We start from the raw sequence: 26,068 nt of genomic DNA, 5'->3' as shown, positions 1-26,068 counted from the left end.
GAGAGGACATGTTTCACAAATGATTTCGTGAACATGGCCACAGTATTGTCTCTCTTTTTTTCACAGACTGACCAGAAAAAAGAGATTAGGCCATCGAGTCTTTAATCAGACGGCATAATTGGTCTGTGAAAACAAACAATCTTGCAATCTTGTTCTCTCGGTTTTTTGCCCTGGGCCATGCAGTTTACCACTGGTTCCTTTCTCAGTGATGGAACAGATGTTACCTCAAGCATTTATTCTTTACAGCACAATATTGGCTCCAGGCTGTATGATCCATCCTTTATCTCCCAAATGGGGTTATATATTACTGTCTATTGTTTGTATTGTGTGAAATGTGACAACAGCGAGGATATTCTGGAAGCAAGACAGTGAATCCTATTCTTGCATTTATAAAAATGAATGCCAAGGTGAACTCAAATGTACTGTGTGCGTGTGTGTGTGTGTGTGTGTGTGTGTATGTGTGTAAGTGAAAGTCAGACATCTGAACCATATGTTCATCTGCACCTTTCTGCTTATGATATCACTGAATATGAATTATGTTTCTTATGTATCCCCTCTTCTGGGATCAGGGTGATATGGGACCTGTGGGAGAGATGGGCCTTCCAGGACCTAATGGACTGAAGGTATTCTCACACACAGATGTTTATTTTCACTGTCTCTTTTTCTGTTGTCTTGTTTCGATTAAGCAGTTCCTGGCTAATTTACTAGTTAGTACCATTAAGACATATAGTAGCAGGATACAATACTGGACTCATTGTATTTCCATGAGGGTCAGTGTAGGTGAGTTTTGGTTTTGTGGGGTCCCTCTCTAACATACCTGTTCGTGCTTGTTCCAGGGCGTGCCCGGAAACCCAGGAGAACCAGGACTGAAAGGTGATAAGGTGATCTGAATATTCCTGTTATTGAACTGTGATTGAGTAGCATGTGAAGGATATGTTTACTATAGCAAGCATCTTATCATATTTTGTTTCCAGACCATGACGCATAAGTATTTGGGGCATTTCACATGTTTGTTCTTCAGGCTCTGTGTTTGAGCACTTTCCCAGTCAAACACAGTCATAGATAATTAAAAACCTAGTTTAATTGTTGGTTTGAGTACATTTTTAAAAAATAAATATTTAAAGTACTGCATGGGGGATAAAGTAGTGCCCAAATTATATGGGTTAATTTGATTTTTGGCTTCTACATTTTTTCAGCAGCTGTGTCATTTCAACATTGGTTCATGCACAAAAGAGCTCAAACATGGCTTAGCGTTGATTGAGAGTTGAGAGGTTGGCTGTCAACAATGGTAATAAGGAGGCGACCATGCAGGTGAAGACGATAATAATATGTATATAATAACCCAGCACAGGTCTTGTGGATAAGCAGAAAATGATTATAATGGTGTTGAAACTTATGACTGCACAGCAAGCCAGTAAGCCTCCCCAGGGTGTAGGCGTACAGGTTTTATCGTGAACATTAAAGTTTCACCTCAACTATCAAACATACAGTAGCTTACTGTAAACTTATTAGATTGCATTCCAACACTCAGTAGGACAACAATACTAAACATATGGCCAAAGCATCCATCACCTGATCTATGGTCAACTAAGCTGCATCCCACTTGTTGAGGACCAGACTCAAGGCAGAGAGAACCCCAAACAAGAAAGATGAGAAGGTGGCTGTAGGCTGTGAAGGCCTGGAAGCGATACACTTGGGATGCAAAGTGTCTGTTGATGTCTGTGGGTTAATAGCTTTAGGGAGTTATTGATTGCAAAGGATTTTTCCCTAAACTGGTGTTTGTCGAATTAATTTAGCTTTGGCACTGTGATTCATAGGGCTGTATCACCCACACAGTTCTGCCTATATTGGTGTATTTGTGATTTTATTTCTAACTGAATGTGCTGAAGCAGAGTTTGAAGAACAAAAGGTCCGTAACTGTCACTAGCATCGGTTCTGGACTTATAAGCATGAATATGACAGATTTCTCTTATTACCACTAATGATCTGTTCCTTTATCATTTCACTGATAACCAGCCTACATTTGAAACCCTGCCTTAAATAGAATGGCTTTACATCAAAACAGTTGTAAACAGGTATATACAATTAGCCTGACCTAAAGTAACAAAAGGTGAAATTGTTAATTATTTGTTTCATGCACAACAATGTGTAACATTGACTTTTTTGTTGTTAGATTGTGTACTGGTTATCTTATGCAAGGCTAAGATAATCCGCTGCTGGCTCCCATTCCATATATACCATGCACACATAAGTTTTCTGATTTACTTTTGAGCAACAAAGAAACAGTTTCCTTAAATAATAAACTTTAAACATGAAAAACCTTAATGCAAAACTGTAACTGAATCAAAGATAAAGATAATTCAACTAAATTTAAAAACAGCAAAATATTATATATATTTTATAAAATAATTAAGACAGCAACAAGGAGAGGAAGGAGGAATTTTATTATTTGGGAAAAGGATTTTTATTTTCTTACAAGGGTCAGCCATATAATCTTTAGAAATGATTGGATTAATAGATAAAAATGACAGATTTAACACAAAGCCACAATAAAAATCTTAAAGTCTCCATTAGCTGCGCTCAGTTGATGTATCTCCTGCAGAAATAATGTATCAAGCTATGTGCATTATAGGCAGTGAGTCAAAAACAAATCAACCAATTTAATGTGTTTAACCCTGGTTGAGACAAGTGATGAGACATGTGGGTGTACAGTATGGAGTAAATGCCATGAGTGCGTTTCATTTGACAGACCTGAAAGATTTGGGCAAGAAGTGAAGTAGATCCATTGTGTCTGAGTCTAGAGACTAGTAATTAGTACTGTCTGTTGAAAAGTTGAATGTTATTGACCTAATAGAAAGTTACCATTTCCCCAAATGCTCCTTTTCCTTTCTCTTCTTTTTTGTCTGTACCTTATCCATCTTCCTGTGCGTGTTCCTCCTCTCTCCTTCAGGGTGAAATTGGAATTCCTGGAGACCAAGGGGAGATCGGGTACAAGGGAGACAAGGTAAATTACCACTGCAACACACATGTACGTGTTAACCCTCTAACCCCTGTTCTATCCCCTCATCAGTTCTTGCATGCTGTCTCCAACACACATCCAGAATTACACAGCCTTTGTTGCAGAACTTTGCAGAATGACTTAGCCAGATGTGTGCTGTCCAGCTTATGGAAATTCTTATGTAAACCTTTTTCAGTTGTCTGTGTGTGTCAGCAAAATCTAACCCTTTTGGCATCACAGAACAAACTGGTCCCGAGAGATAACAGAAATACTGAGCAGAGTCATGCATGTCTAATATCTGTTTTCCCCTGAAAAGAAATCAGGGTTGCTTTTTGGTTATGTGTCCTATTTGACTGTCTGTCTTAGTTTTTGTGTGTTTGTATTGGACAGGGGATCCAGGGAGCTGCAGGGTTACCAGGTATCCGTGGGAAACCAGGACCACAGGTTAGCTCTGGGTTTAATGTCCAGGAGTACGTTAAAAGGTTAAAGCACTCGGGCAGTATTTTGGGGGGAATGTGTTTATTCAGTAGTATTTGCCTCAGAATCAGATAAAACAGCTTTCACTTATATGTCCCTCCAGAATAAGGTTACATTCAACAGCTGGTTCAGCATAGTTCACCAAAGGTGTTTAGAGGTATTAGGTGATTCATGCTGGCTGTTTCCCCATGTTTCCAGTCTATGTGCTAAGCTAAGCTAACCAGCTGCTGGCTGTAGCCTAATACTGAATGGACTGGTGAGTGGTATCTCATCTAACTCTCAGAGGAAAGTGTATTTCCCAAAACATGTTTTTGTTTTTACATTTTTTATAGGGCAAGCAAGGAGAGAAAGGCCCTGATGGTGCACATGGACCACCGGGTCCCGAGGTTTGGATTCACACCTTCATATTCACACTGAATGTGTGACAATGCATTTCCAACTAAAAAATAATTTTTAAAATCTTGATCTTGACAGGGTTTTCCTGGTGACATGGGACCACCGGGAGACAACGGCCTTGAAGGACCAAAGGTAAGCCAAACTATCACCTTCCCTTATTAGTCAGCTATAGTCTATGCTTCAAAACACAACCCAGAACATTATTATTGGTCTCCAGCAATACTAGCAACTATTTAAGGATTTACATACATACAGTTTGATCCTACTGCATGCAGATTACCATGTTCATCGAGTTGAGATTAGTGCTGTAGCATGACATTTTAAAACACAAAGTACAGTTGTGGCTGACTTTTTTATGTATACAGTATTTGGTCATAGTATTAAACAGATTAAAACTTAGTCTGTACTGAAATGGAAAACCCATAATATTATGGGTCTTCTAATATTATACTACTTATACTGCTATGGTGCCACAGTTACTAACAACTTAGATGTATGTGTAAACACACATTAGCCGTAATTTCACTGCCTTTATGCATCCAGGGAAAGCCAGGAGCCAGAGGTTTACCAGGCCCACGAGGGATGCCTGGCTTGGAGGTAAGACTGTTCAACACCAACCTTAAAATGACTGCAAAGTGCCAAAAACGTCTTATAGTTTTACGGGACAAGTTTTCTGTTTACTGAGGGCAGCTTTATGTCCCCTAACTTAATTCATGCTAAGATCAGTATCATCTGATTCCAGGGAGATGAGGGCCCAATTGGACCACCAGGCCTGACAGGACTCGAGGTGAGTTATTAGACAAACACCTGGTGCTTCCTGGAAAAGACACTGAGAGAAAAAGCAACAGGGATAACTATTTATTTTGATTTGGGGCATGCCAGACCTGAGGGCCTCTTAACTCCTGTGTAAAAATAAGAGACAGTATTATTTTCTTAGTCATAAAAAATGTTGGGTTTTTGTGTGTCTTTGTGTAATTTTGTTTAAAGTTTGTTTAAACTGTGTTTCAGTGTTTTTATCATGTACATTGTTGGGGTTTTATTTACCCTTTTTTGTTTCTGTGATAAAAGCGCCTTCAAAGAGTGAGAGAGGACGAGATAGAAATATCACAGCTAAATCGGTTTGTATACTTTTTACGAAAACGAATGAGGTCACAGCCTTTTAGTTTGCAGAAGTATTTGCATGGCGTTGTGATCACTGTGTGATCTGCAGACATAGTCCAATGATGAATCTCTAAAAAGACGGCGGCGTTGTATGAGCCAAATGCTATCAATTTATCCTTTAGTCCAAATGATGTAACCAACATTTAGACTGAAGTTCCTCTACAGTATATGCATTAGAAATTGTGTATGTCAGTGTTTGTTGTATCATAGTAAGAGTTCATCTGAAGTGTATTTGAGGTAATAAAGTAGGTTATCATCATGGAGTTCCCTTGTTTTGTATTGGAAATGAGTTATAGACATTGGGGCTGGAGTTTGATTTAGCTTGTTCTGGCTTGTCTCTGCATGTTTGTGCTCTTTAAATAAAGGGCTATCTGCAATGCCTAATCTTGGCCACCCGGGGGTGATAACTCCCATCATCGTGTTTATGAATGGCAGAATTTACAGCTCATTTTATGGGGCACTGCAGAAAAATAAGATTTGTTGACTTAATTTCTTAGATGTTTCATTGGAAAAGAAACATCATTAAACCTTCAACTCTTCTTGTGTGACTTTTTAAAAATGTATTCATTATCCAATATGCTACATGTTTTTCTTCATCATATAATTTACTTGTTCTTACTATCTGTCATCTTGAACTTTCTTTCACTCTGACCCCCCACCCCATGCCACCACACACACACACACACACACACACACACGCACACACACACACACACTCCTGCCTGCACCTACTCACCTATCTCACTGTCTGCTCGTCTCCCTCCTCCCTCGGAGGGAAAGTGCTGTGTCTGCTTCAGGAGCTGTGATTGATCTGTGCCCAGGTGCCACAGGTCAGCCGACTCCTTCACTTCATCCTCCTTGGACAGCTGTCCTTCAGCTCCTTCACTGACACCCTCTCTTGACCACATTTTACAGTTTTCTTTTTTGTCCTCACTTGCTGTTCATTTTGTCTTCTGGTGCAACTTTTGTTCTCTCTCTCTCATAGGTGATTAGTATTAACCATTTCAATTCTTAGCAGATCATATTGATTGCCTTCTTTTGCCTACTTTGAAAATGTCTTTACAGCATTAGACTGTGCAGTGTTATAAATGCTGCCAAGCTTTCTGGAGTAAAACTTGTTGAATAACTCAGACTGTAGGAGGTTGGACTAGACATTTGGACCTGGAGTAATTGCTGGTTAAAAAAAAGTTAGCCCCACTTAGCCCCTCTCTGTAACTTAGGAATTACTGTCTGTTGAAGAGGAACATTACAGTCATTGAACATTTTCATACCTTGCCAAAATCCACTGTAAGCATCACCTGTACACACCGGTGCATATTTCAGCGGCATGTACTCTAAGGAGCTCTCTCTTCAAACTTTCCTCTCAGAGGAAATGGATCCACTCAGGGACGAGTGTGCAATGAATGTCAATGACCTGGCAAGTGGGAATCTGTTGGTCAGTATTTATCATGCTACACTGTGTCCTCTTGCAGGGTAGAATGGGCAGAAAAGGATTTCCTGGAAAGGTTGGGCCAGAAGGAGTTAAGGTGAATAAAGACTTAAGTCCTTAGACTTAGGTCCAAGTCCTTATTGTTCCTCTTTTTTCTCATCATATAAGAAATATCAAATTCATTTTTGGTAATAAAGAGTAGTAATATATTTGCATCTGCAGGGGGAACCTGGTGCTACGGCAAATGTTGGGTCCATGGGAGAAAGAGTAAGAAATCCTGACTTATTCATTTGTTGTATATAATAACTTTTCCACACGATGTATGAAAATATCCATAGATCAATCCACCATCTTGTCTCTGTGTTTCAGGGCTTGGTGGGTTTCATTGGACCTGTGGGAGAGGCTGGATTGCCAGGAGAGAAGGTAAAGAATCTTCTTTCCATCTTTGTATGTTTGTTGTGAGATGTTTACACATCTTCCCAAGGTGACTTTGAAGACTGAGGCTTGTGTTTATGTGTTTTTAGGGGGACAGAGGGGAGATGGGACTACCCGGCCCGCTTGGAGAAAAGGGATCAATGGTAAGGTAGAATGAAGAATAAAAAAGTGCGGAGATTTCAGTTTGATTAAAAAAAAGTTGAATTTAAAAAGGCTTAAAAATTTGCTTCTTATTGTGTTTTCATTTAAAAACGTTCCTTAAAAATTGTCTTTTTAAACTAAACAGCGTGTGATATTCCCATGGGAATACACTGATGTGTGGGATTATATCAGTGCTACAAAAATAGTCTAGAGTGGAAATGAGGCTCATGGTGCCATGGATAAATTAGGGCCCTGTCTTCTAAGCAGTGGTTTGACACTTGGCAGGAGGCCCTTAGGTGGAATAAGTCAACACTGGTTTAAACACAGGATGAAGTTCTTCGAATGGATCGCTTCCAATACGAGACAGTATTTAGTGGCTACAGAAAGTGCTGACTTCTCATTTTGAAACAGCAGTGCTAATAAGATTTGCCCAAATGAATGAAGAACGTAAGCAAGAGGATTATCTCTTTTCATCCATATTTTGTCCCCAAGTGTCCACAATGGTCTTGAGTTTTCAGCGCAGAGTAATCGCTGTCTTACAGAATTGCCCTGCTTTTTCAAACATAACAAGTGGCTACTCTGTCATGGGGTGTCTTTATTTAAAATGGACCATCTAATATATAACTGCCTGAAGTGAATAAGAATTTAGTCATCATTCTTACTGAAACAGAGGGAAGTTTCCTGCTGGCTGGCAACCAGCCAGTTGGATGTTTTTCACAGCTTTCTATAAGGAAGTTGGCCTGTTCTCTCATCTGCAAAACAGAAACAGACCCACTGGAAAAGACTGCATCATACAACCAGAAGGAAGCTGACCAGCAGACATCTATAGCTACTAACAGAGAGCTCATACTGCAGGCATTTATTCATTATTCTGGGGGTGGAGAAGGTCAGGGCTGCTTACTGTACTATAGTTTTCCATTTTGCACAGGATTTATGCACAAGGGTGACAAGAATACTTTGACTGAAAACACTCCCCAGTATGTCATTGTACTATTAAAATGGTCCAGCAAAAATATACAGTTCTCTTCAAAAAGGGAGAAAACTGCATTTTGTTTCTTCATTGTTTCTCATTGCTACATCAGATGTACTTCCCAGTATGCAGAGCGTTTCTGCAGATGTGTGTATTTATGAGTCTCTGTACAGGAGTGTATGACTGAAATCCAAGTAATTACATGAAATAAGTAAATGTTACCTTTGAAAACATCCAGCAATGTTGTATTAATGTTGGCTTTGTGTTATTAGTATTGTTTCAGAGAGTTTTGTAACAATGTCACGATGATACGCTTATTGTGTATAGGATTTAATAGTTGAGACCATATGAAACCCTTTTTTGTGTCACTTCTAATCAGTGTGTTTGTGTCTCTGTGTATATGTTATAGGGTCACCCAGGAACACCAGGGGAGACAGGACCTGCGGGACCACCAGGAAGACCAGTAAGTCACTCATTCTTTCCTATTTTCACTGTATCATGCTACAGTATTAGCTTATACTGTACCGTCAATAAGCTGTGTAGTCAACCACAAGTTTGTAGAGGAGCAAGTGTGACAGGATAAGAGGAAAGTGATACTGTTGAAAAAAGTTGATAGGAAATAATATCCAAATGTGTACAAAATTACATCTATTTTCTCAACTGTGATCCCAAAACTTTGAGTAACTGTTGAGAGAAAGTGTGTTTTGTAGTCATTGTCCTCTTTGACATGTGCTGTAATAGTAAGCACAGTCTGCATCAAGCATTATAAGAACTGGCACCCTCCTGCTGAACCGTCATTACCCTCCTGTCAATCAAAAGCCCAACACCTATAACCAATTAGAAGCTGTTCCTGTTTCCCCTTGCTGTGTCCTAGTCATTGGTTGACGAAGGGGGGCACTAAGCCACCAAAACAAACATAAATATGGGGCTCTGGGTGCAGCAGGACAGGATTCCGGAGCAGACTCTTTAATTGGTGTGAGTGACAGATTTAACAACAAACCCCATAGTGTGTTACGGAGGTCAGACTGCCCCCAAGAGTCAACAATCAGGGGTCTCTGTGGTCTGTCAGTGTAAAACTTTTTTGTCTCGCATTTTTCTTTTACCCCTTCCTTTTCCTCTTTTATCACTCTTTTTCATTTGTTTGTCAGGGCCCCCCTGGGATGACTGGGCCAACCGGTACCAGAGGACCCAAAGGATTGCGGGTAAGTTTGAGGTTTCACACTTATTTTATTGTTGGTTTTTTTTGGTTTGTTTGTTTGTTTTTTGGCAGCTTAGGTGTTGATTGGTATTCTACAGGAAGTGTTCATAGTTCCCAGGCTTAAGAAGAGATTATAAACTTGGCAAAAGAGCCATGTGCTGCTGCTGTTTTTGAGCCACTGGGAAAACTGTAGTGCTTGACCATAATGAAGTGGTTTGGAGCTGCCCGTGATGAACTGGTGAACGGATGGCACGTGTTTTTAATGGATATGGGAGATTGCACAACATATTCACAGGTTCCAAGTCAAGTCTGTTTCATCCTTTTCAGAAGCCAGTGCTCATTATGACAACAGGAGCTCATTAAAATAAATCCCATTAAGTGGACCGGTGACAATACAAGTTACAGGAAGGACCAGGTGTCTATCAGACAACATGACCTTCGTCAGGGACGGTGTGACCTGACTTTTGAGGCTATTTTGGAAGCTGTGTGCAGATACATTTATTCATCTGGGTAAACGGGATTTATGCGGGGATTAACAAGGGCTTATATAACCTTTTTTCAAGTTTTTCAATCTTTCTGGGTTGTCCAGAGGGTTCCAAACATCATATAAAGTCATATAAAACACCATAACAGCCATTAGACCTGCAACTTTTATATCCACCTATCCACCCAGCTATGGAAATACAGCTGAGTTAGAATTCTGCATCAGCATTTATTATCTGAAAACCTCCAATGGACTAATATTTAATATTACCATTTCTCAAGATCACTAAATACATAATACATAACACATAATATATAAACTCTGGGGCAATACAGTACATCAAATTTAATACTACATCCTTTACGTAAAATATTGTACAGGGTCTCTTACAATTAAAATAAATGAAAAATGGATGACATTATAATGTATAAATCATTGTATAAATAACTCAAGAAAATTCAATAAAAAGAAAACTACTAAGCCAAGAAGACAGTTATCGCCTGAGATTAATCAAATATTAGCATTTTTGTAGTATTAGTAAAGTGAAATTTTATACAACTCCAGGGTAATAGTTTGTGAGAGATGAAAACAAGCCGAGAACAGCAGAAATTATCAGAAGCAATGAGCAATGTTCATAAAATTAGGCCTTTAAACTAATCGGCTTAAACAAATACCTTAAATTTACGGTTCAGAATGATTTGATGTGGATTTTAAGAGAATTTAGTGGCAATAACTAATATAAACAAGGAAGAATGGCCATGATGCATTACACGGTCAAACAAATGTTGCTGTGTTGTTCCCTGTATCCTTGATTTGCCCTGTTGTGGAGTGCAGACGCTGTCACCGACCGTTTTAAACGTTTTTTATTGATGACTTTTATCACTGCACTCCAATGAGCCAGCTGGAATGTGGGATAAAATAGCACTAAACTTCTTTATCTAAAGCAGGGGCTTCGCTGTAGTTGGCCAGGACGCTCTCATGTCTCAAGCTGTGTTTTCAGTTAATACTAATGTCAGCAGCTTCCACTGCTAGTAAATCTGCCTCCTGTTTCATGACTTATATTATGATAGTCCAAGCCTAGAAACCTGAGGGTAGCAAGCCAAAAGACAAAGACACGGTTCCCTTACAGACGTAAATATGCACAACCACAGACACGCATTCATGTCTCCTCCCACTCCCTTCACACATGCTCTGTCCTAAATGTAGTGCAACAGCTTTTGGAAGTGAAGTTATTCATGTATGCCTGGACATACCAAATTTAAACTCTACAGCAGATTAGGACAGACAATTGAATGCCCTTGGCCTGTCCAGGTAATACATATTTGTACAAACCTGTACAGACTGTATACAACTAAAGACATTTAAACATATTTTAACAACACATATATACAGAGTCTTAATGTTGACAGAAGTTAAACATCTGGCTTTACTTTTGGAATCATTGCAGTGGACTGTTTTCTAGCATGAAAATATTATGGAATCTGAGACCAAAGATCAAACTGCATGCGACTGCATGTTGGCGTCAGTGTAGAGCAAGTACCACTGTTGTCTCTGTTTTTACTTTCCATGTTTAAATCATATTATAACTCATGGAGTCAGGCTTGTGACTAATCGTGCTTTATAACCAATAACTTCTCATAACGCCTCCCATTGAAATCCTCAGTTAATGCTTTCCGTATTGAAGAGCATCTTAATCTCATCATCCCTCCCACTAGGCAGCCAGTAGATTTCATTGGGCTGGTTTAAGTGGCTCAATATAATTTGATTGTTTTGAATTCATGCTCCTGGCGTTCCTTTGCTGTCTTTGTTTGGAAAAGGTCAGTCACTTGTGTTCCAAATTATTGTAACTCAGTGTAATTAATTAACTTTGAAGCCTGCTATTTGAATTTCTTCTGGGGCAATAATGGTGAAGTAATTTCCCTACACTTTGGCTATTCAGGCTAAATGTTACCAGTGTGTAGCACGTACACCAGACAAGAATGTTAATGAGTGCTGCTACTCCAACTCATTGTACAATAGGCTTATAGCCCTTCAGCTTGTAGTGTTCCCCTCAGGCCAAACTCTGCACTGTGCCCAGTTATCAACCACCCTCACAGCCTATGTTACCACTTGTTGTCAGCAATTACTGTCAGTTAGGATGGGGCCACAGTGTCATCATCAGCTGTTGGTGATTTTCCCAGGCATCTTTATAGACATGAAATTTGGCTGGGTGCGGGTGCAGAGCAGATGGACTGCACTGGTCCACTGCCTGGCTCCTATTTATTATCACTGCTCACTGGACTGGCAGACCATTGACAAGTAACATTGTAAAGCGCTTTGGATAAAAGCGCAATATAAGCGGCCTTTTACCTCTTACCATTTAATTTTAACCACATTAGACCAATTATGTTTGACAATTGCACCTATGTAATCTAAACACTTATGCCGTATGCCAGGATTTTGTGCCCTGATTCTAGCATTTAAACAATCCAAGTGAAAAATAATGGTGTAGAACTTTCACTGCCATGTGTGTCTCTGTATAGACCTGCAGCTATGTTGACATTGTCCCTCTATGAATACATTTACACATTCACCTTAGCCAACTCGTATATATAACTTAATTCCTCATTTATCCTGAAAAGTGTAGTGAAGTGTAGTGTAGTGACACCCTTGTCAGTCTCACTGACAAGGGTGGTGGTATTAGTGTCAAACTATAAGAAGATGCTCGGTTAAATTTGTGTTGTATGTGTCTGGCTGTGTTACAGTGACCTCTGTTGGTGAAGTGACAGCTGTCTTTTGTTTCAGGGACCAAGAGGGCTTGATGGTCCAACAGGAGAGTTGGGGTTAGAGGGCAAGAAGGTAAGAAATCTGAATTTATTTTGTGTATTTATAAGAATTTTACTGAAGGGGGAATTATTCACAACCTGAACTGTGTATAACCTCATGCAAACATAAAACAGGGGGACACTGATCCTATGCACCTAAACAGCAAACAGCACCATCCTCTCATCCATTCAGGAGGCAAGAAATATACTGTAGCTATTTTTCATCCTTTCTCTCCACAGGGTTTTGATGGTCCTCCAGGAAAAATAGGCTTTCCTGGACCACAGGTAAAGCACCAGTGCCCTTTTGTACTTTTCCACTCCTTCCTGTTGTACATTTCTGGTGCTTATGTTGCTCTAGAGAGGCGAGACACCAGCATGATTTAGAAGACCTGCATAATAACAGCAGTGCAGAGGTGCAAAGTCAGAAGCAACATATTTCTTTTGTGGAGAAAACGTATCTTTGGGAGGTTTCTTTACACCATAGGGCAGATTGATGTACATGAAATTGGAGTACACATTGTTTGGCATGGGTCATTGGTGAAATTTGAGAATATTTACTCAGTCGGCATTTAAACTCTAAGTCTTCACTTCTTATTTGGCCACTACTATCACTGAAAATAGTAATACCAGGTGTCAATATGACATCATCAGGGGAAAAATGTAGGGGTTTAAAGAGACAACAAGAAAAGATTTTATTTTTAAATAAAGGTCCAACCTATTAATACCGTGTTGGCTTTTGTGTTATTGTTCCTTCTTTGTCAGTTTTTAACGTCTGTGAGCACATCATGTGCTAATAAACCTTAGTGTAATTTATTCTGTCTGACATGGTCTTTTTACTTTGGTTCCTCAGGGGAAGGTTGGAGAACCAGGGGAGACGGGGCCTAAAGGTTTTGCTGTAAGTTCACTCATATTTAAAAATTATATTCATAAACTACTGAAGCGGCTTGCTCAGATGGTAAAAAAGCAAGAATTATATACTCGATCCAATACATTTTATGCAGATTCTGTGGAATAGAGTTACATTGTTTAATTGCTAATAATCTGTTCTTATGTGGCATTAAAGTGTTTTTCAACAATTTACAACACTGTGTACATGCATGCAGAATTGTATGATTGTGAGATGGTGTGTGTGCATATACTGTACATGTGCTCACTGACTTTTTCTGTCTCCAGGGTATCCAAGGACCCTCAGGACCTCCAGGGGACAAGGGAATAGCTGGCGAGCCGGTATGACCCTCCGACCTTCTTTGCATACTTTTATGTCATTCTTTCCAATTTCCTCATCTTCTTTGATTCTTTATACCTTCCCTGACAAGTGATGATATTCCCAGCATCACACCTCAGCAGAGTCTTTTCACACTGTTTTCACTTCACTCTCCATCATCCAACCTTTCCTGTCCTGTCTTTGCCTTTTTTTGGCAACAAATAGCAGCCTGGTTCTCTCTGCCCAGCCCTGTCAGCTCCAAAACAATCTGAGCCAAGAGGTAGTTTACTAGATTTTAGCGCTTATTAAAAATATAATTACTTGTATTAGATGTTTCCTCCAGGGCAGCCAAAGAATTGTCTCATCATTCATACATTTATATTGACAGGTGAAGTGCAACTGTGTTTTATGGAAAATAAGAAACCTATTTATTGAAATGCTAAACTGAATTCACAAGGAAAACACATGTCATAATGAATAAAGCCTTGACTGTAAAAAATGCGATGTTCTTGTTGCGGTTTTATTTTATGAGCATTGAGAGAGTCAGAGCAGAAGGAGAGGGATAAAAAATGTATCACTTTATATGCCTAGTGAATTTAGCTCGCAAATATTAGAGACAGATACAAATTCAGTTTGTTTTTTTGTACTATGAATTAATCATAGTATCATTTACTCCTGTTTATTATTAAATAAAACATGGATCTCTGTTCCTGATGTACAGTTAAACAAGGCCGAATGTCTAATGTACCAATTTAGAAAAAAAAAAATGTTGACAGCTCAGATTGTGGTTACAATAATCAAGAATTTCCTAGTAGGAATCCCATGTTGTGTATACAGATCAGCCACAACATTAGTACTACTTGGTGTGTTGTAGTGGATAGAATTCAGCATGGAAAACGTTTAATGCTAGCTATGATTGACATATCATTGTCATTGAGTACATACATGTTACAATGAAATTCTATCTCTGCATTGAACCCATCCCACAGGAGGAGCCCCCATGGGGGCTAGGATTTGATGCCACAACTTCTGCATCCCATCCTGCTGCTCTATCCATTTAGCTACCAAGTGCCCATGCGGATCCCTGTCCACCACAATAGTAAAACCCCCAGTTGGTGTCAAATGTTCTAGCTGATCTGTGTACAAGCATAATTAGTGATCCATTCAGAGCCAACTAGTGTATGCAGTTGGCTCATCAATTGTCAGCTTTGTCCCAGTTAAATGAGATCTGGTGTTGAAAAGTGTAAAAACTCCCTTGTTAGTTTTTAGCCTGATTATCAGTCAAGTGTTCTTGCTATCATTCATAGGGACCAGCTGGGCCCCAAGGGACTGTGGGACTGTTGGGAGAAATAGGCCAAATGGTGAGAAACTTTGCAAAAACAAAAACTAGCTCACACACTCAGGTACATCCACATACTCCTCATCCTTATGATGAAGGATAAATGTCATCACATTAGATAATAAAACTCACCTTTGACACCCTGTCTAAGAATTATTAGCCTTTACTTAATGTCCACAATCAATCAACATTTCAATCTCCTTTTTTTACTCATTAATAAGGGTCCTCCAGGCAAGGTGGGGGAATCAGGACTACCAGGCGAGCCAGGAGAGAAAGTGAGCAAATTTATTTCTGCTGTTCTTAATTTAATATAATGTTATTGCAGAAAATTGTAATGTTATGTGTAATATCTATCTGTGTGTCAGGGAGCTATTGGACCTTCTGGGAACATTGGGGAGCAAGGACTAATAGGACCACGGGTACGTTGATCAGCATTAAGCTATCAGATATTTTAAATTCCTAACAGGTGGAGCTACTGTTGGTTTTGTTAACCCATGTGTATCGTATGTGTTTATGTATAGGGAGAGATAGGCCTAGAGGGAGAAGCTGGTCCTGCTGGTCCCGATGGAGCTAAGGTGGAATTTTTCCCAAAATGCTCATGTTGTTTTATTAGGATATCAGGTCCAAAATGCAGCCATACCTATCATCTCCTTTTTTAGCTCAGAAAATGTAGTCATGTTTTTGTGTATGTGCTCAGGGTGAAAAAGGTGACATGGGTCAGGAGGGCAACAAAGGAGAAAAAGGAGAAACCGGACTAAAGGGAAAGGAAGGTCCACCTGGAGGTCCTGGACTCACTGGTGTCAGAGTAAGTCATCAGCCTTTCCGCTAAAAAATTTTCACACGTTAATAATGTGACTTTCATGTTCTCTAAAAGCCTATTTTAAGCTGATATCTTGATTTCTCTGTAGGGTCCTGAAGGAAAATCTGGTAAAATTGGTGAAAGGGGCAAACCAGGGCCAAAGGTATTAATATCAAATCATCTGTGGTTATTCTACTGGGAACTAGCAGATATTTACATACAATGACTGAGATATGGTATGTGATCAGCTATTCGGTAACTTATTCTTTGTGTGTTAAGGGTGCCAAAGGTCATCAAGGTCACCTTGGGGAGACTGGGCTAGTGGGGAAGACAGGGCCACCAGGTTTTGTTGGCCCAAAGGGGTCCAGAGGAACTATTGGACACGTGGTAAAGTGGAATAGTAATGACATACATATTTTACACTGTTGAAATCCATTTGCCTAAAACAAAAAAGAAATTATGGAAAATTTGACTGAAGAATGACATTTGTTTTTTTTAGGGAGCTCCAGGTCAAATGGGTCAACAGGGGGGACCTGGTCTTGCAGGTTATGAGGTAAGCGACTTTAAGTGTCTGCATGTATGTGGAATATATAAGCCTGTTATGGTTATTTGGTGTAGTCATTTTACATAACATGCATTTTTGTATCTGTCTTTGCAGGGCCATCAGGGACCCCAGGGCCCCATGGGGCCTCCAGGAGCAAAAGGTGAAAAGGTATACCTCCTTCAATTTATATATAATGCTGGTCTTTTAATATTTTTTTCAGTGTCAGTAACAAACGGTATATCACAATTTAGGAGACAAATCATAAGCTAGAGACAATTAACTAAAATAGGTTTAACAAGTTTAAGTTAAAACATCTAGATTTTCACTGTTCTGATCTTCATCTGCAGGGCGAGCATGGGGATGATGGGAAAATAGAAGGTCCTCCTGGTCCTCCAGGTGACATTGTAAGTCACACCTGACTTACTTTTCTGCCTCTTTTTTCTTCTGTAAGGTTGTAGAAATTATCTAGTGTACTATTTACTCATGTATATATTGTTTTTCCAGGGTCCCCCAGGTGACAGAGGAGAAAGAGGTGAACCAGGAGATCCTGGTTACAAAGTATGTACGAATACTCCAGATTATTTTAAAATTACTTACAGTATTTAGATTTGGAAGGTCAATGTTCAGTTTCTCTTTGTCAGGGTCAAATTGGTGTGGATGGAGAGAGAGGTAGACCTGGAGCTTTTGGACTGCCTGTGAGTGTCAAAACTTGTGATTTCCATACATAAATATGTCATCAAGTTTGCACAAACAAACATTAGGCAGCTGACATAGTTTGACTTTAAATGCTCTCATTAACATAATTGGGTCTTTCAGGGAGAGCCTGGACCACGAGGGCAGCAAGGACCCAAAGGGGCCAAAGGAGATCAAGTAAGCAAGTGAAAACTAAAGCCTTTGCGTGTTTGCTGTGTTAAGGAAAGGGTGATTGTGCTCCTGCTTGTTTCAGTATTTAAAAATGGTGCAATGCCCTTTTTATTGTCTGTATCACATTAGTTTCAGTCCAGACCCTAAGCTGGTGCTATTGTTCAGCCTTTCATGAAGGCTTTAGATACAGCATGTTCATGCTGTTTTAGGGATTTAGTTGAATGCTTTACTAATTAAATCAAGTGAAAAGATTTACTTGTTCTAATATATATTTAACAACAGTCAAGGTTTTGGACTTTGCCAGCACGTCTCTGGCAATGTGAGAAAGTTAGCTAATATACTAAATATCCAACAGCAACAATGAGGAGGTCATTAATCAGCCTGGAAATCATGTCATAATACAGACCTATTGTGGTGTCAATTGTTTTTTCTGGATTGAGAACTATTATAATAATAATGTTGGCACTAAGAAATAATAACCTAGGACAATTATTATAAGTTTTATCTTTAACACTTTTCTGTCTTCATTAAGGGTCAGAAAGGCAAAAGGGGTCACACAGGACAAAAAGGAACCAGAGGATCAGAAGTAAGTCCATATATAGTCCATTTATCCCCCAGATTTAATGACTTTCAATATTTCATTACAAATACTATTTCGTTTCATAACTCTCATACCTTATAACATGTGGATCTATTATTAGAATACTTAGAAACAACCCATAATCCAAACGTGTAAATAGACTAACTTTGACAGGAAAACTGTTTTGAACTGATAAAAATGATAGAACTAACATACACTGTTGTGCTTGGTCTAGATTTCTGATAAGGCCTATCTTTTCCACAGGGTGGGGGTGGTCCTCCTGGTCCCAGAGGTGTGGTAGGCCGAGAAGGACAGGAGGGTGTGCCCGGGGTGGATGGTGTCCCAGGGAAGGATGGCAGTAAAGGAATGCCGGTGAGTCAGGGTCATTTTATAAATATTTTTTTGCACATTAAATAATTAAAAGTTGTTATGGTTCAACTGAAAAATGTGTTGGCCGAACATACTTGAATGAATGTATTTTGTTTATAGACTTAGCTCTAGATTCATTTATTAAATTTAATTGGTTTATCCTCTTCAGATATTGTGGCTTTCTATTAAATTATGAGATTTTTGTTTTTTGTTTTTTGGGGGGGGCCCTATATTCTCAATACCTATTCAGGGAGAGCATGGTGATGATGGGGAGACTGGTCTTCCTGGCAAAGCAGGCTTACGTGGTAAAACTGGGTTTCCAGGACTCCCAGGAGAGCAGGGAGCCTTTGGACCAAAGGTGAGGAGTACTATAATTGCAGAATGTTGGTTTGGTTAGGTCAACAGTGCATAAAAAGTATAACATGCATGTGACTGAATACATATATTGATATAGATTATAATATAATGATATCAAACTCATGTCCTAATAATTACTTAACATCTGCACTCTGCCATTTGATAATTTATTCATCCTTTCTTTAAGGGGGAGCGGGGTCTTCGAGGCCAGAGTGGACCTCCAGGGAAAAAAGGCTTTAAAGGTGGAATGGGGCTTCCAGGGCCACAGGGAGACCAGGGACCTAAAGGACAGCCTGTGAGCAGCAATATATACTTACAGTACAGTACAATTAAACACACGTAATATGTACAACAACTTAGTATTACTACCTTGAAAGATAGGATTTCACAATATAATGCAAATGTGTTCCTTTAGGCGACTTTTTGATTCTTTGCTCAATTGTTCTGTAGGGTGATACGGGGGAACCAGGTTTTCCGGGGATTCTGGGAGTGTTTGGACCGAAGGTATGTTCAGCCCCAACTTTGACAATCTGCATGCATAAAACCAAACATACATCTAACAGTTGAAAAATGTAATACTCCCGTGATTTTCTGGCAGCAACTGTGGTTTCAGCACCGGCCTCAGGTCAGTTATTGTGGCCAAAAAAATCTGTTTATATGGTCCAGTCACTATAAATCTTCGAGAATCACAAACACATTGTTATGATAGAAATGAATGTATACTTGGGTAAATGATTACACATAGTATAAGGCATTTAGACAGGTAAAAAAATGTTTGGATTTTCTTTGTCCTTTTGGCTTATCCTGTGAGGTCAGGGTCACCACAGCGGATAATTTGTCCGCATGTTGATTTGGCACAGTTTTTTTTGACGGATGCCCTTCCTGACACAACACTCCCTAATTTTTACCGGGCTTTCGACTGGCACTGCACAACTTGGGATGGGGATGGGCTTTTAGGGGTTTGCCCAGGGACAAAAATATAACAGAACTAAAGGCTGTCTATTTGGATTAAATCTAAACATTAAAGTCACTAACAACAGGTTGGAAATGGCTTCGTTAAAACAGGTCCTTTTAGGTTGAACATTTGTTTTAGTCCTTATCAGCATAATTTACCCTTTCCCACTTTTTTTATTAAGTCCAGCGAAGTGGTTTAGTCTCTATGCAGGGAACTTTGTTTTCTTTTTACATACCTATATATCCTTTTTAATATACCAAAATAACAAACACTTCGGTGAGGAAACACTGATGGCTTCAAACCATTGCCCTCAAGTCTGACCAGAAGTCAGACTTTCTTTCTCATGACAAGAGCCAATGTACAATTAACTCACTCTGAAGCAAGCCAACACGTTTTATCCTCACTTCCTGCCTTCAATCCATTCCTTATAATTCCTTCTGGAACAGCCCCACTATCACCAGGTTTAAAAATAGTTTTTCCACCAACAGAGCTGCCATGTGAAGTATTATCATTGTCTCAGCTGCATGGCAATAAAAGAGTTGTTACATTTTTTAAAAGGTGTACAAAATGTGTGGTAAGCATTTATAAATTATTATCATGGCTGTTTTTAGGGACCTCCAGGTGACTTTGGGCCAAAAGGCATACGGGGACCAAAGGGGCCACAGGGTACAATGGTAAGAAGAATAATGATCTTGATTAAACTGATCAAAAGCATTGAAACCCCTATTTATGTTTCCTTTAACTGTTTCTTCCTATCAGGGCAGAGGAGGAGTAATTGGCCCTGTAGGAATTATTGGCCCCAGTGGAAGCGCAGTATGTATTATGCAGATAAATATAAGTTTCAAAATATTTTTCTACTCCTGTTCTCCAACTCACTGGTCATCTCTTTACAGGGTCCTAGGGGAGAGAAGGGCAATCGTGGAGAGACTGTGAGTTTTCCTGACTTCTCAACATATCAAACATTAAGTGATGTTTTTGGAATTTCTTTGTTTGTTTTGTGAATATCAAATTGGATGATTACATTCAGGCTAAAATATGTTTTTTTGTCTGAACAGGGATTGCAAGGACCAAGGGTATGTCTGCATTGCACTGTATTTCACTTTGTAATTTACTCCAATTTACTGTGGACACTTCACTGATAAGGCATAAGCTCATTCAGCATTTATGTTTTATTCTTTATTAGGGCTCTCCTGGACCTCGTGGACCCCCTGGACTTCCAGTATGTATGAGTTTTAGGCAAATGTCAAACACACACAATTTCACTGCTCCGTTGCATGATGCATTGTCTGAATAAGTTTTTCTGCTCTTTAGGGTTCCCCAGCTGTCCCTCCACAATTTGTAAGACATATTTTTCCATTACATTTAATTATTTAATTAGGCGCAAATATTCAGAATACACAGTAGTTGTTTCTCCAGAAAATTGCAGTGATTTTGTTATTGTGGTGCAGAAAGAAGATGGTTCTATGTTTGTGGATTCACACACCTCACTCAGGCCTGAGGTTAGTGGAATACAATGTCGTTATAGTACATGCCGGGTTTATGTCTTTTAATCTGTTGTAAACTTTAGAGATTTGTGTTGTTGTCTATCCTCCAGAACAAGCCAGTTATGGACCTGCCGATGCTGGACCAGGGTGCAGAGATTTTTAAGACCCTCCACTACCTCAGTAACCTGATCCAGAGCCTGAAATACCCCCTGGGTACTCGTGACAACCCCGCCCGCATCTGCAGGGACCTGCATAGCTGTGAACAGAAACTAAAGGATGGTGAGGGTGTATGTGTGTATTGTGTCAGAGACAGTAATGTTATATTTAGACTTATGATTCTAAATGTTTTGGAATTTTTCAGGCAACTATTGGATTGACCCCAATATGGGCTGCTCATCGGATACAATAGAAGTTTCCTGCAACCTTACTGGAGGTGGACAAACTTGCCTAAAACCAATAACAGCATCCAAGGTATTTACACGCATAATAACTAGCTGACTAACATTAAATCATCAAATTAATTTTTCCTTTGAATTTTTAAAATGATAAATACTCTGCACATGAGCACAGAACAAAGTCCTTACTAGCACTTTTTTGTTGTCTGTCTGAGCAGCCAACAATCAGTGTTGGTCGTGTCCAGATGAACTTCCTACATCTGCTTAGCTCAGAGGCAGTGCAGCACATCACCATACACTGCCTGAACATTTCAGTTTGGGCTTCATCTAAAGATCAGCCTATTGATCAATCTGTAAGATTCAAGGCCTGGAGCGGGGAGGTGTTTGAAGTGGGAGGAGAGCTCGAGCCAGAAGTCATAGAAGACTCTTGCTGGGTAGGACCAATTTGATGTTAGATGTTATCCTTCTTTGTGCCCTTCAGTCGACAACATTCCTGACTAATTTTTTTAACTTGTTGCCCTAATTGTGACTGTTCTGGACTTAAAAGAATCTTGTATATCTGGGTTTTAGATAAAAGACGGCCGCTGGCACCAGACCCATTTTGTGTTTCATTCCCTGGACCCTACCCTGCTCCCTGTGGTTGACATCTACAACCTCCCTAACACTTCTCCTGGCTCACATTACCACCTAGAAATAGGTCCTGTGTGCTTCTTGTGAGGCCTGCAGTGCAAAAGACCTCTGAGCATGGAGGGTGGATCACCATCCCTTCAAGAAACCTTCATGCTGGCATGGAGATTGGAGCAGTCTCCTCCAAACAGTGACTAAACAGTCCATGAGAAACTGCTCCCTCTACCCTGTAAACAAGTCGTACTTCCCTCTGTCAAACTCCTAGTAAACTGCAGACAGAGTGAGGAAGCATAGAGAACTGGGGGAACAAAAAAGAGCTGAGGAGAAGCAGGGGAGTTCTTGCACTAATAGCTTCTCAAAATGGCAAAAGCTTCTTTAAGCTCTTCAAGGATCTCCACTTGTTCATCTTCTTAGAGAAAAAAGGCTCTGTGCTACACAATCTCTCTGGAACACTGCTGAGTGAAGAGAGACCAAGGCCAAGTTAATCAGCGGACATTATAATAACTTATTTTTGTAACTGTATACAGTCTGTACTTTTTTGGGGAAATACCAGGAATTCAATTCTGCCAGGTAAGAAGAGTTAAAGTAATTGGGATCAATTAAATGTACATATATATGTCTGCTTATTATAAAATTTTAAACATGTATATCTTATGTAAAGAAATGATCTTCAAGTGCAATAGAAAATGAGAAGATAATTTGTTATTTTATGGAAGGAATTTTCAGGGGTGCCATCTTATTTGCCTTAGGTCCTCATTCTTTTGTGCTCTTGCCCATGTGATTTTTAAAGAGGCAAGCTTATTCACTTAAATTGAGCAGAAATCACATCTATATTTACAAATTTTCTCCAAATGGGAGATTGTGGCATTGCATGTTTATCCTTATTAAGGAAAATCTTTCAGCTCTTAGTGAATAATGGCTAAAGCCTAAAACTAATGTGCACAAACCGTTCACATGGAAAGAATCAGTGCATTAAAGAAAAAATTCTATAAATATTACTCATATATTATTGGATCAGAAGCCACTGATGATTAGGGACAGAAATAAACGAGGAAAAGAGTATGGAGCTCTAGTTCTCAATAATGTTTCATGGAATCTGACTTATTGTGTTTCCTTCCTTACATACAGTAAAGACTTAATAATGATAAAGTATAGAAAGGTAAATGTTTTTGTTACTCATCACTACATCGGACCAGGTGTCTCTTCTTCTGGACAGGCTAAAACCTCCGTCTTTAAACCCACCCTTTCTCCAATGCATGGTTCTAAGTAAATTATTCAAGGTGCAAACCATAGTGCTGTAATTACACCACTTTGCTAAAATAGTTCTGTTTATAGTGCATGCTTTCTTAGATTAATAAATAAATAAATCCACATATTACGATAGCTTCCATATTGGACTGTAATGGTAATATTCCATCCAAAACTACATAGGTCAACCATCTGTTGTTTATTTAAAATTTTGTTTTCAAATGCTGCAATTCAAAGAGAGGGTTATTTGGAGGAAAAATATTTTAGACACTCTATAACTATAAAAACAAAAAACAGATTCTCCTTTTGTATCCAATATAAATCACAGGGTTTGAAGTATTTGTTAGGAAACTGTTTTTCTTTTTCTATGTACAAAGGCCCCTACAGCTGTAATGTAATGCTAAGGTAATAATTTTAGAAGCTCGGCTAGTGGCTAAATGTAGCTGGACACAAGTGTGTATAATTGTGCAAACCTTGCTGTATACAGTGGATCCCCTCTTGCTAATTTAATGTTATTTAATGTTTTTAACATGGTGGCAGACATGAGCAAATTGTTATTGGTTGAAGCAATACTACTCGTTCACATCTTTATATATCAGTTTGCCCAACTGGTCTTTGAGTTTATAAATTTTTATGTGTAAATTTTTGGCTCCAGAGAACAAATTTATTGCAATGTTAATTATCTTTTATTTTTTTAATTTTTGTTATTTTACTTCATGTTGTATTTCCTCTGACAATAAACCATGTACTGTACCAGGACTCCTATAACTTGTGTTTTAAAGAATTATATGTGAAAACTGTTTCTTCTTTTTGTAAATCTGTTATCTAGACAATAAAGGGAGCGGAGAATACCTCACATTTCTACACAACCTGGAGCAAAGATTTTCTATTGCCTTTATTAAAAAAATCAACGAAATACAGGTCTGAAGAAGACAATTTATGGTACCATTATTTTTTGGATCTTTCTACATTTTATTCATTGTTCAGTGTTCAATAAATGCTTTCACATTGTTTGTTGATTATTACTTTTCAACTATTAGAATGGGTGGAATACCCACAACAAATGTAAATGTTGTGATGATGGCAAATTTGCCAATTGGAACAAAATTATGATTTTTATGTTTCATTTTTTACATAAATAATAAAAATAATAATAATAATAATATTTTAACATTGTTGATCTGGGCGGATGAAGACAGGTGACAGATTAGCATCTTGACTAGCTGCTACAACAGGCAGAAACTCTTGTCCTAGCGAAACAGTTGAGAAGGTTAGGATTAAAGACAGAGTTTCATTCTGGGACTTAACGATGTTTTTAGGTCTTGGGAGCTTTTGGACAACATTTTGGGCCTCAACTAACCTGTCACCAATTGCTCTGTCTGCAATGTGTATTTATCCTGGGACGGCCAAGTTTCCATTAGAATAGATTAGGTTTAACTCTTCCGAAGTGATAATAATAAATAAAAACATACTAATCATTTTCTTTAACCTAAATGTTGGCACGTGACCCCTCTAATAATGTGGAACTTACTAAAGTAATAGAATACTTACTATAAAGCCGCTGAAGTTAACAGTTATGCCACATGATGCCGCTGTTGTTGTCTGCATTGGTTTCAGGCGTAAATCAGGTGTCTGTTAACCCAAGAAGGTTATGTCTTAGCCCTTTCCACAACTTTGTTGAATGGTTGCTGAAATGAACAGACTGTAGTCAATATTGTAGAATGTATTTTTTGCCAAATGTTATAATTAACTCATTCACTATAAAATGTTAATTATGCTGCGCCACCATGCTCCACACCCATCCTCCTGTTCACCACACACATACAAATTATGTTGAAATACACGATTTTAAGTCTTGATGAGGAGTTTACACACACTGATTTATGGTTATATAATCGCAAACGTCCAGTTTTGAAAAAAGCACGTCACCTTTTCATTACAATATGTTGTAATAGACGGCAACATAACATATTGGCAATGGAAACAATTCTTAGTTCGTCTGCGTCGGTATTTTCAAGCTGAGCCTCCCCCCGAGTGTTTGTTTTCACCAATCGGTTTATCTCAGTATCCACCCTGTTATATGCTGCCTTTAATACTGCTCGAAAATATACGTCTATTGAAGCATTTTAATAAACAAATACTGAGGTGGGGCTTAAATTACTAATAGCACCATACTTCTTTTTAGTAACTTTAAATCAGCAATATTGTCATTTGTCCTGAAACCACTGCAGCGTCTCAGTTTTAATTGAATTATTTCCTACGCAGCCTGAACGCAGCACCAGTTTCCAACGTGCACAATGGTGACGTTTACTACATAGTGATGGCGGTAGCCTGGACTATTTTGAATTCCGTCCCGCTTTTTGAGTTTACGTTGCGTCTAGTCGGAAAATGTCATATTATCATAGCGGCAGCAGAAAATAATTGAGACTGTATGATGGATTCCGTCGTGGGGGACGATCTGACGCTCCCCGTCGACATCAACGGAAGGTAAAACTGCCAGCGTTAGCTAACGAACTAACGCTAGCTTGTCAGAGCTTTGCCGTGCGCGTAGCTAACAGACACATTCAAAACCAGTAACTAGTCAGCACTGCTTGGCCTCCGAATAATAACTGGGACAACACAGAAACAGTCAAATTCTTATGCTTTAACGTAATTTATATATAAATGTGAGTTAAGTTAGCTGCTTTAGGTGTACTATCAATAATTAGCTAGATATAGCGTCTTGCATAGTGTTTTAACCTTCGCAGAGTTTCATAAATTGACGTACTTTTATTTTTGTTTCCATGTTGTTAAGTCATGTGCATGAGAAT

The 26,068-nt window shown here is 39.0% G+C and overlaps 2 protein-coding genes and 1 long non-coding RNA gene across 21 annotated transcripts in view; 2 read left to right on the top strand and 1 right to left on the bottom strand.

Moving 5' to 3' along the window:
• Nucleotides 1-24,269, top strand: part of col27a1a (collagen, type XXVII, alpha 1a) — a 65,718-nt gene extending 41,449 nt beyond the window's left edge. Inside the window, exons 15-61 of the mRNA XM_067485013.1 lie at nucleotides 570-623; nucleotides 837-881; nucleotides 2,951-3,004; nucleotides 3,389-3,442; nucleotides 3,808-3,861; nucleotides 3,950-4,003; nucleotides 4,415-4,468; nucleotides 4,614-4,658; nucleotides 6,505-6,558; nucleotides 6,684-6,728; nucleotides 6,831-6,884; nucleotides 6,986-7,039; nucleotides 8,417-8,470; nucleotides 9,156-9,209; nucleotides 12,474-12,527; nucleotides 12,734-12,778; nucleotides 13,344-13,388; nucleotides 13,667-13,720; nucleotides 15,005-15,058; nucleotides 15,258-15,311; nucleotides 15,402-15,455; nucleotides 15,558-15,611; nucleotides 15,734-15,841; nucleotides 15,945-15,998; nucleotides 16,115-16,222; nucleotides 16,335-16,388; nucleotides 16,494-16,547; nucleotides 16,727-16,783; nucleotides 16,884-16,937; nucleotides 17,021-17,074; nucleotides 17,196-17,249; nucleotides 17,776-17,829; nucleotides 18,088-18,195; nucleotides 18,443-18,550; nucleotides 18,737-18,844; nucleotides 19,000-19,053; nucleotides 20,116-20,178; nucleotides 20,264-20,317; nucleotides 20,398-20,433; nucleotides 20,560-20,577; nucleotides 20,688-20,723; nucleotides 20,816-20,842; nucleotides 20,953-21,003; nucleotides 21,099-21,267; nucleotides 21,350-21,459; nucleotides 21,602-21,817; nucleotides 21,954-24,269. Coding sequence (XP_067341114.1) covers nucleotides 570-623; nucleotides 837-881; nucleotides 2,951-3,004; nucleotides 3,389-3,442; nucleotides 3,808-3,861; nucleotides 3,950-4,003; nucleotides 4,415-4,468; nucleotides 4,614-4,658; nucleotides 6,505-6,558; nucleotides 6,684-6,728; nucleotides 6,831-6,884; nucleotides 6,986-7,039; nucleotides 8,417-8,470; nucleotides 9,156-9,209; nucleotides 12,474-12,527; nucleotides 12,734-12,778; nucleotides 13,344-13,388; nucleotides 13,667-13,720; nucleotides 15,005-15,058; nucleotides 15,258-15,311; nucleotides 15,402-15,455; nucleotides 15,558-15,611; nucleotides 15,734-15,841; nucleotides 15,945-15,998; nucleotides 16,115-16,222; nucleotides 16,335-16,388; nucleotides 16,494-16,547; nucleotides 16,727-16,783; nucleotides 16,884-16,937; nucleotides 17,021-17,074; nucleotides 17,196-17,249; nucleotides 17,776-17,829; nucleotides 18,088-18,195; nucleotides 18,443-18,550; nucleotides 18,737-18,844; nucleotides 19,000-19,053; nucleotides 20,116-20,178; nucleotides 20,264-20,317; nucleotides 20,398-20,433; nucleotides 20,560-20,577; nucleotides 20,688-20,723; nucleotides 20,816-20,842; nucleotides 20,953-21,003; nucleotides 21,099-21,267; nucleotides 21,350-21,459; nucleotides 21,602-21,817; nucleotides 21,954-22,100 — 3,099 coding nt within the window. The 3' untranslated portion in view covers nucleotides 22,101-24,269. The remainder of the gene's footprint in view (nucleotides 1-569; nucleotides 624-836; nucleotides 882-2,950; nucleotides 3,005-3,388; nucleotides 3,443-3,807; nucleotides 3,862-3,949; nucleotides 4,004-4,414; nucleotides 4,469-4,613; nucleotides 4,659-6,504; nucleotides 6,559-6,683; nucleotides 6,729-6,830; nucleotides 6,885-6,985; nucleotides 7,040-8,416; nucleotides 8,471-9,155; nucleotides 9,210-12,473; nucleotides 12,528-12,733; nucleotides 12,779-13,343; nucleotides 13,389-13,666; nucleotides 13,721-15,004; nucleotides 15,059-15,257; nucleotides 15,312-15,401; nucleotides 15,456-15,557; nucleotides 15,612-15,733; nucleotides 15,842-15,944; nucleotides 15,999-16,114; nucleotides 16,223-16,334; nucleotides 16,389-16,493; nucleotides 16,548-16,726; nucleotides 16,784-16,883; nucleotides 16,938-17,020; nucleotides 17,075-17,195; nucleotides 17,250-17,775; nucleotides 17,830-18,087; nucleotides 18,196-18,442; nucleotides 18,551-18,736; nucleotides 18,845-18,999; nucleotides 19,054-20,115; nucleotides 20,179-20,263; nucleotides 20,318-20,397; nucleotides 20,434-20,559; nucleotides 20,578-20,687; nucleotides 20,724-20,815; nucleotides 20,843-20,952; nucleotides 21,004-21,098; nucleotides 21,268-21,349; nucleotides 21,460-21,601; nucleotides 21,818-21,953) is intronic.
• Nucleotides 24,270-24,283: 14 nt separating this feature from the next.
• Nucleotides 24,284-25,289, bottom strand: LOC137104133 (uncharacterized). The gene is made up of 3 exons (XR_010911638.1): nucleotides 25,188-25,289; nucleotides 24,810-24,946; nucleotides 24,284-24,508 (listed from the first exon to the last, which is right to left on the bottom strand). It is a non-coding gene; the product is annotated as an uncharacterized lncRNA (long non-coding RNA).
• A 245-nt stretch (nucleotides 25,290-25,534) lies between these two features.
• cdk5rap2 (CDK5 regulatory subunit associated protein 2) overlaps nucleotides 25,535-26,068 on the top strand; it is a 32,325-nt gene continuing 31,791 nt past the window's right edge. For all 19 annotated transcript variants that reach the window (XM_067484983.1, XM_067484984.1, XM_067484974.1 and 16 more), the window contains exon 1: nucleotides 25,535-25,745. In XM_067484983.1, the coding sequence (XP_067341084.1) occupies nucleotides 25,690-25,745 (56 nt within the window). In that variant the 5' untranslated portion in view covers nucleotides 25,535-25,689. The remainder of the gene's footprint in view (nucleotides 25,746-26,068) is intronic.

This window comes from Channa argus, chromosome 18, assembly GCF_033026475.1.
Source record: "Channa argus isolate prfri chromosome 18, Channa argus male v1.0, whole genome shotgun sequence".
Lineage (NCBI taxonomy): Eukaryota > Metazoa > Chordata > Actinopteri > Anabantiformes > Channidae > Channa > Channa argus.
This window is presented reverse-complemented; position numbering and strand designations above follow the sequence as displayed.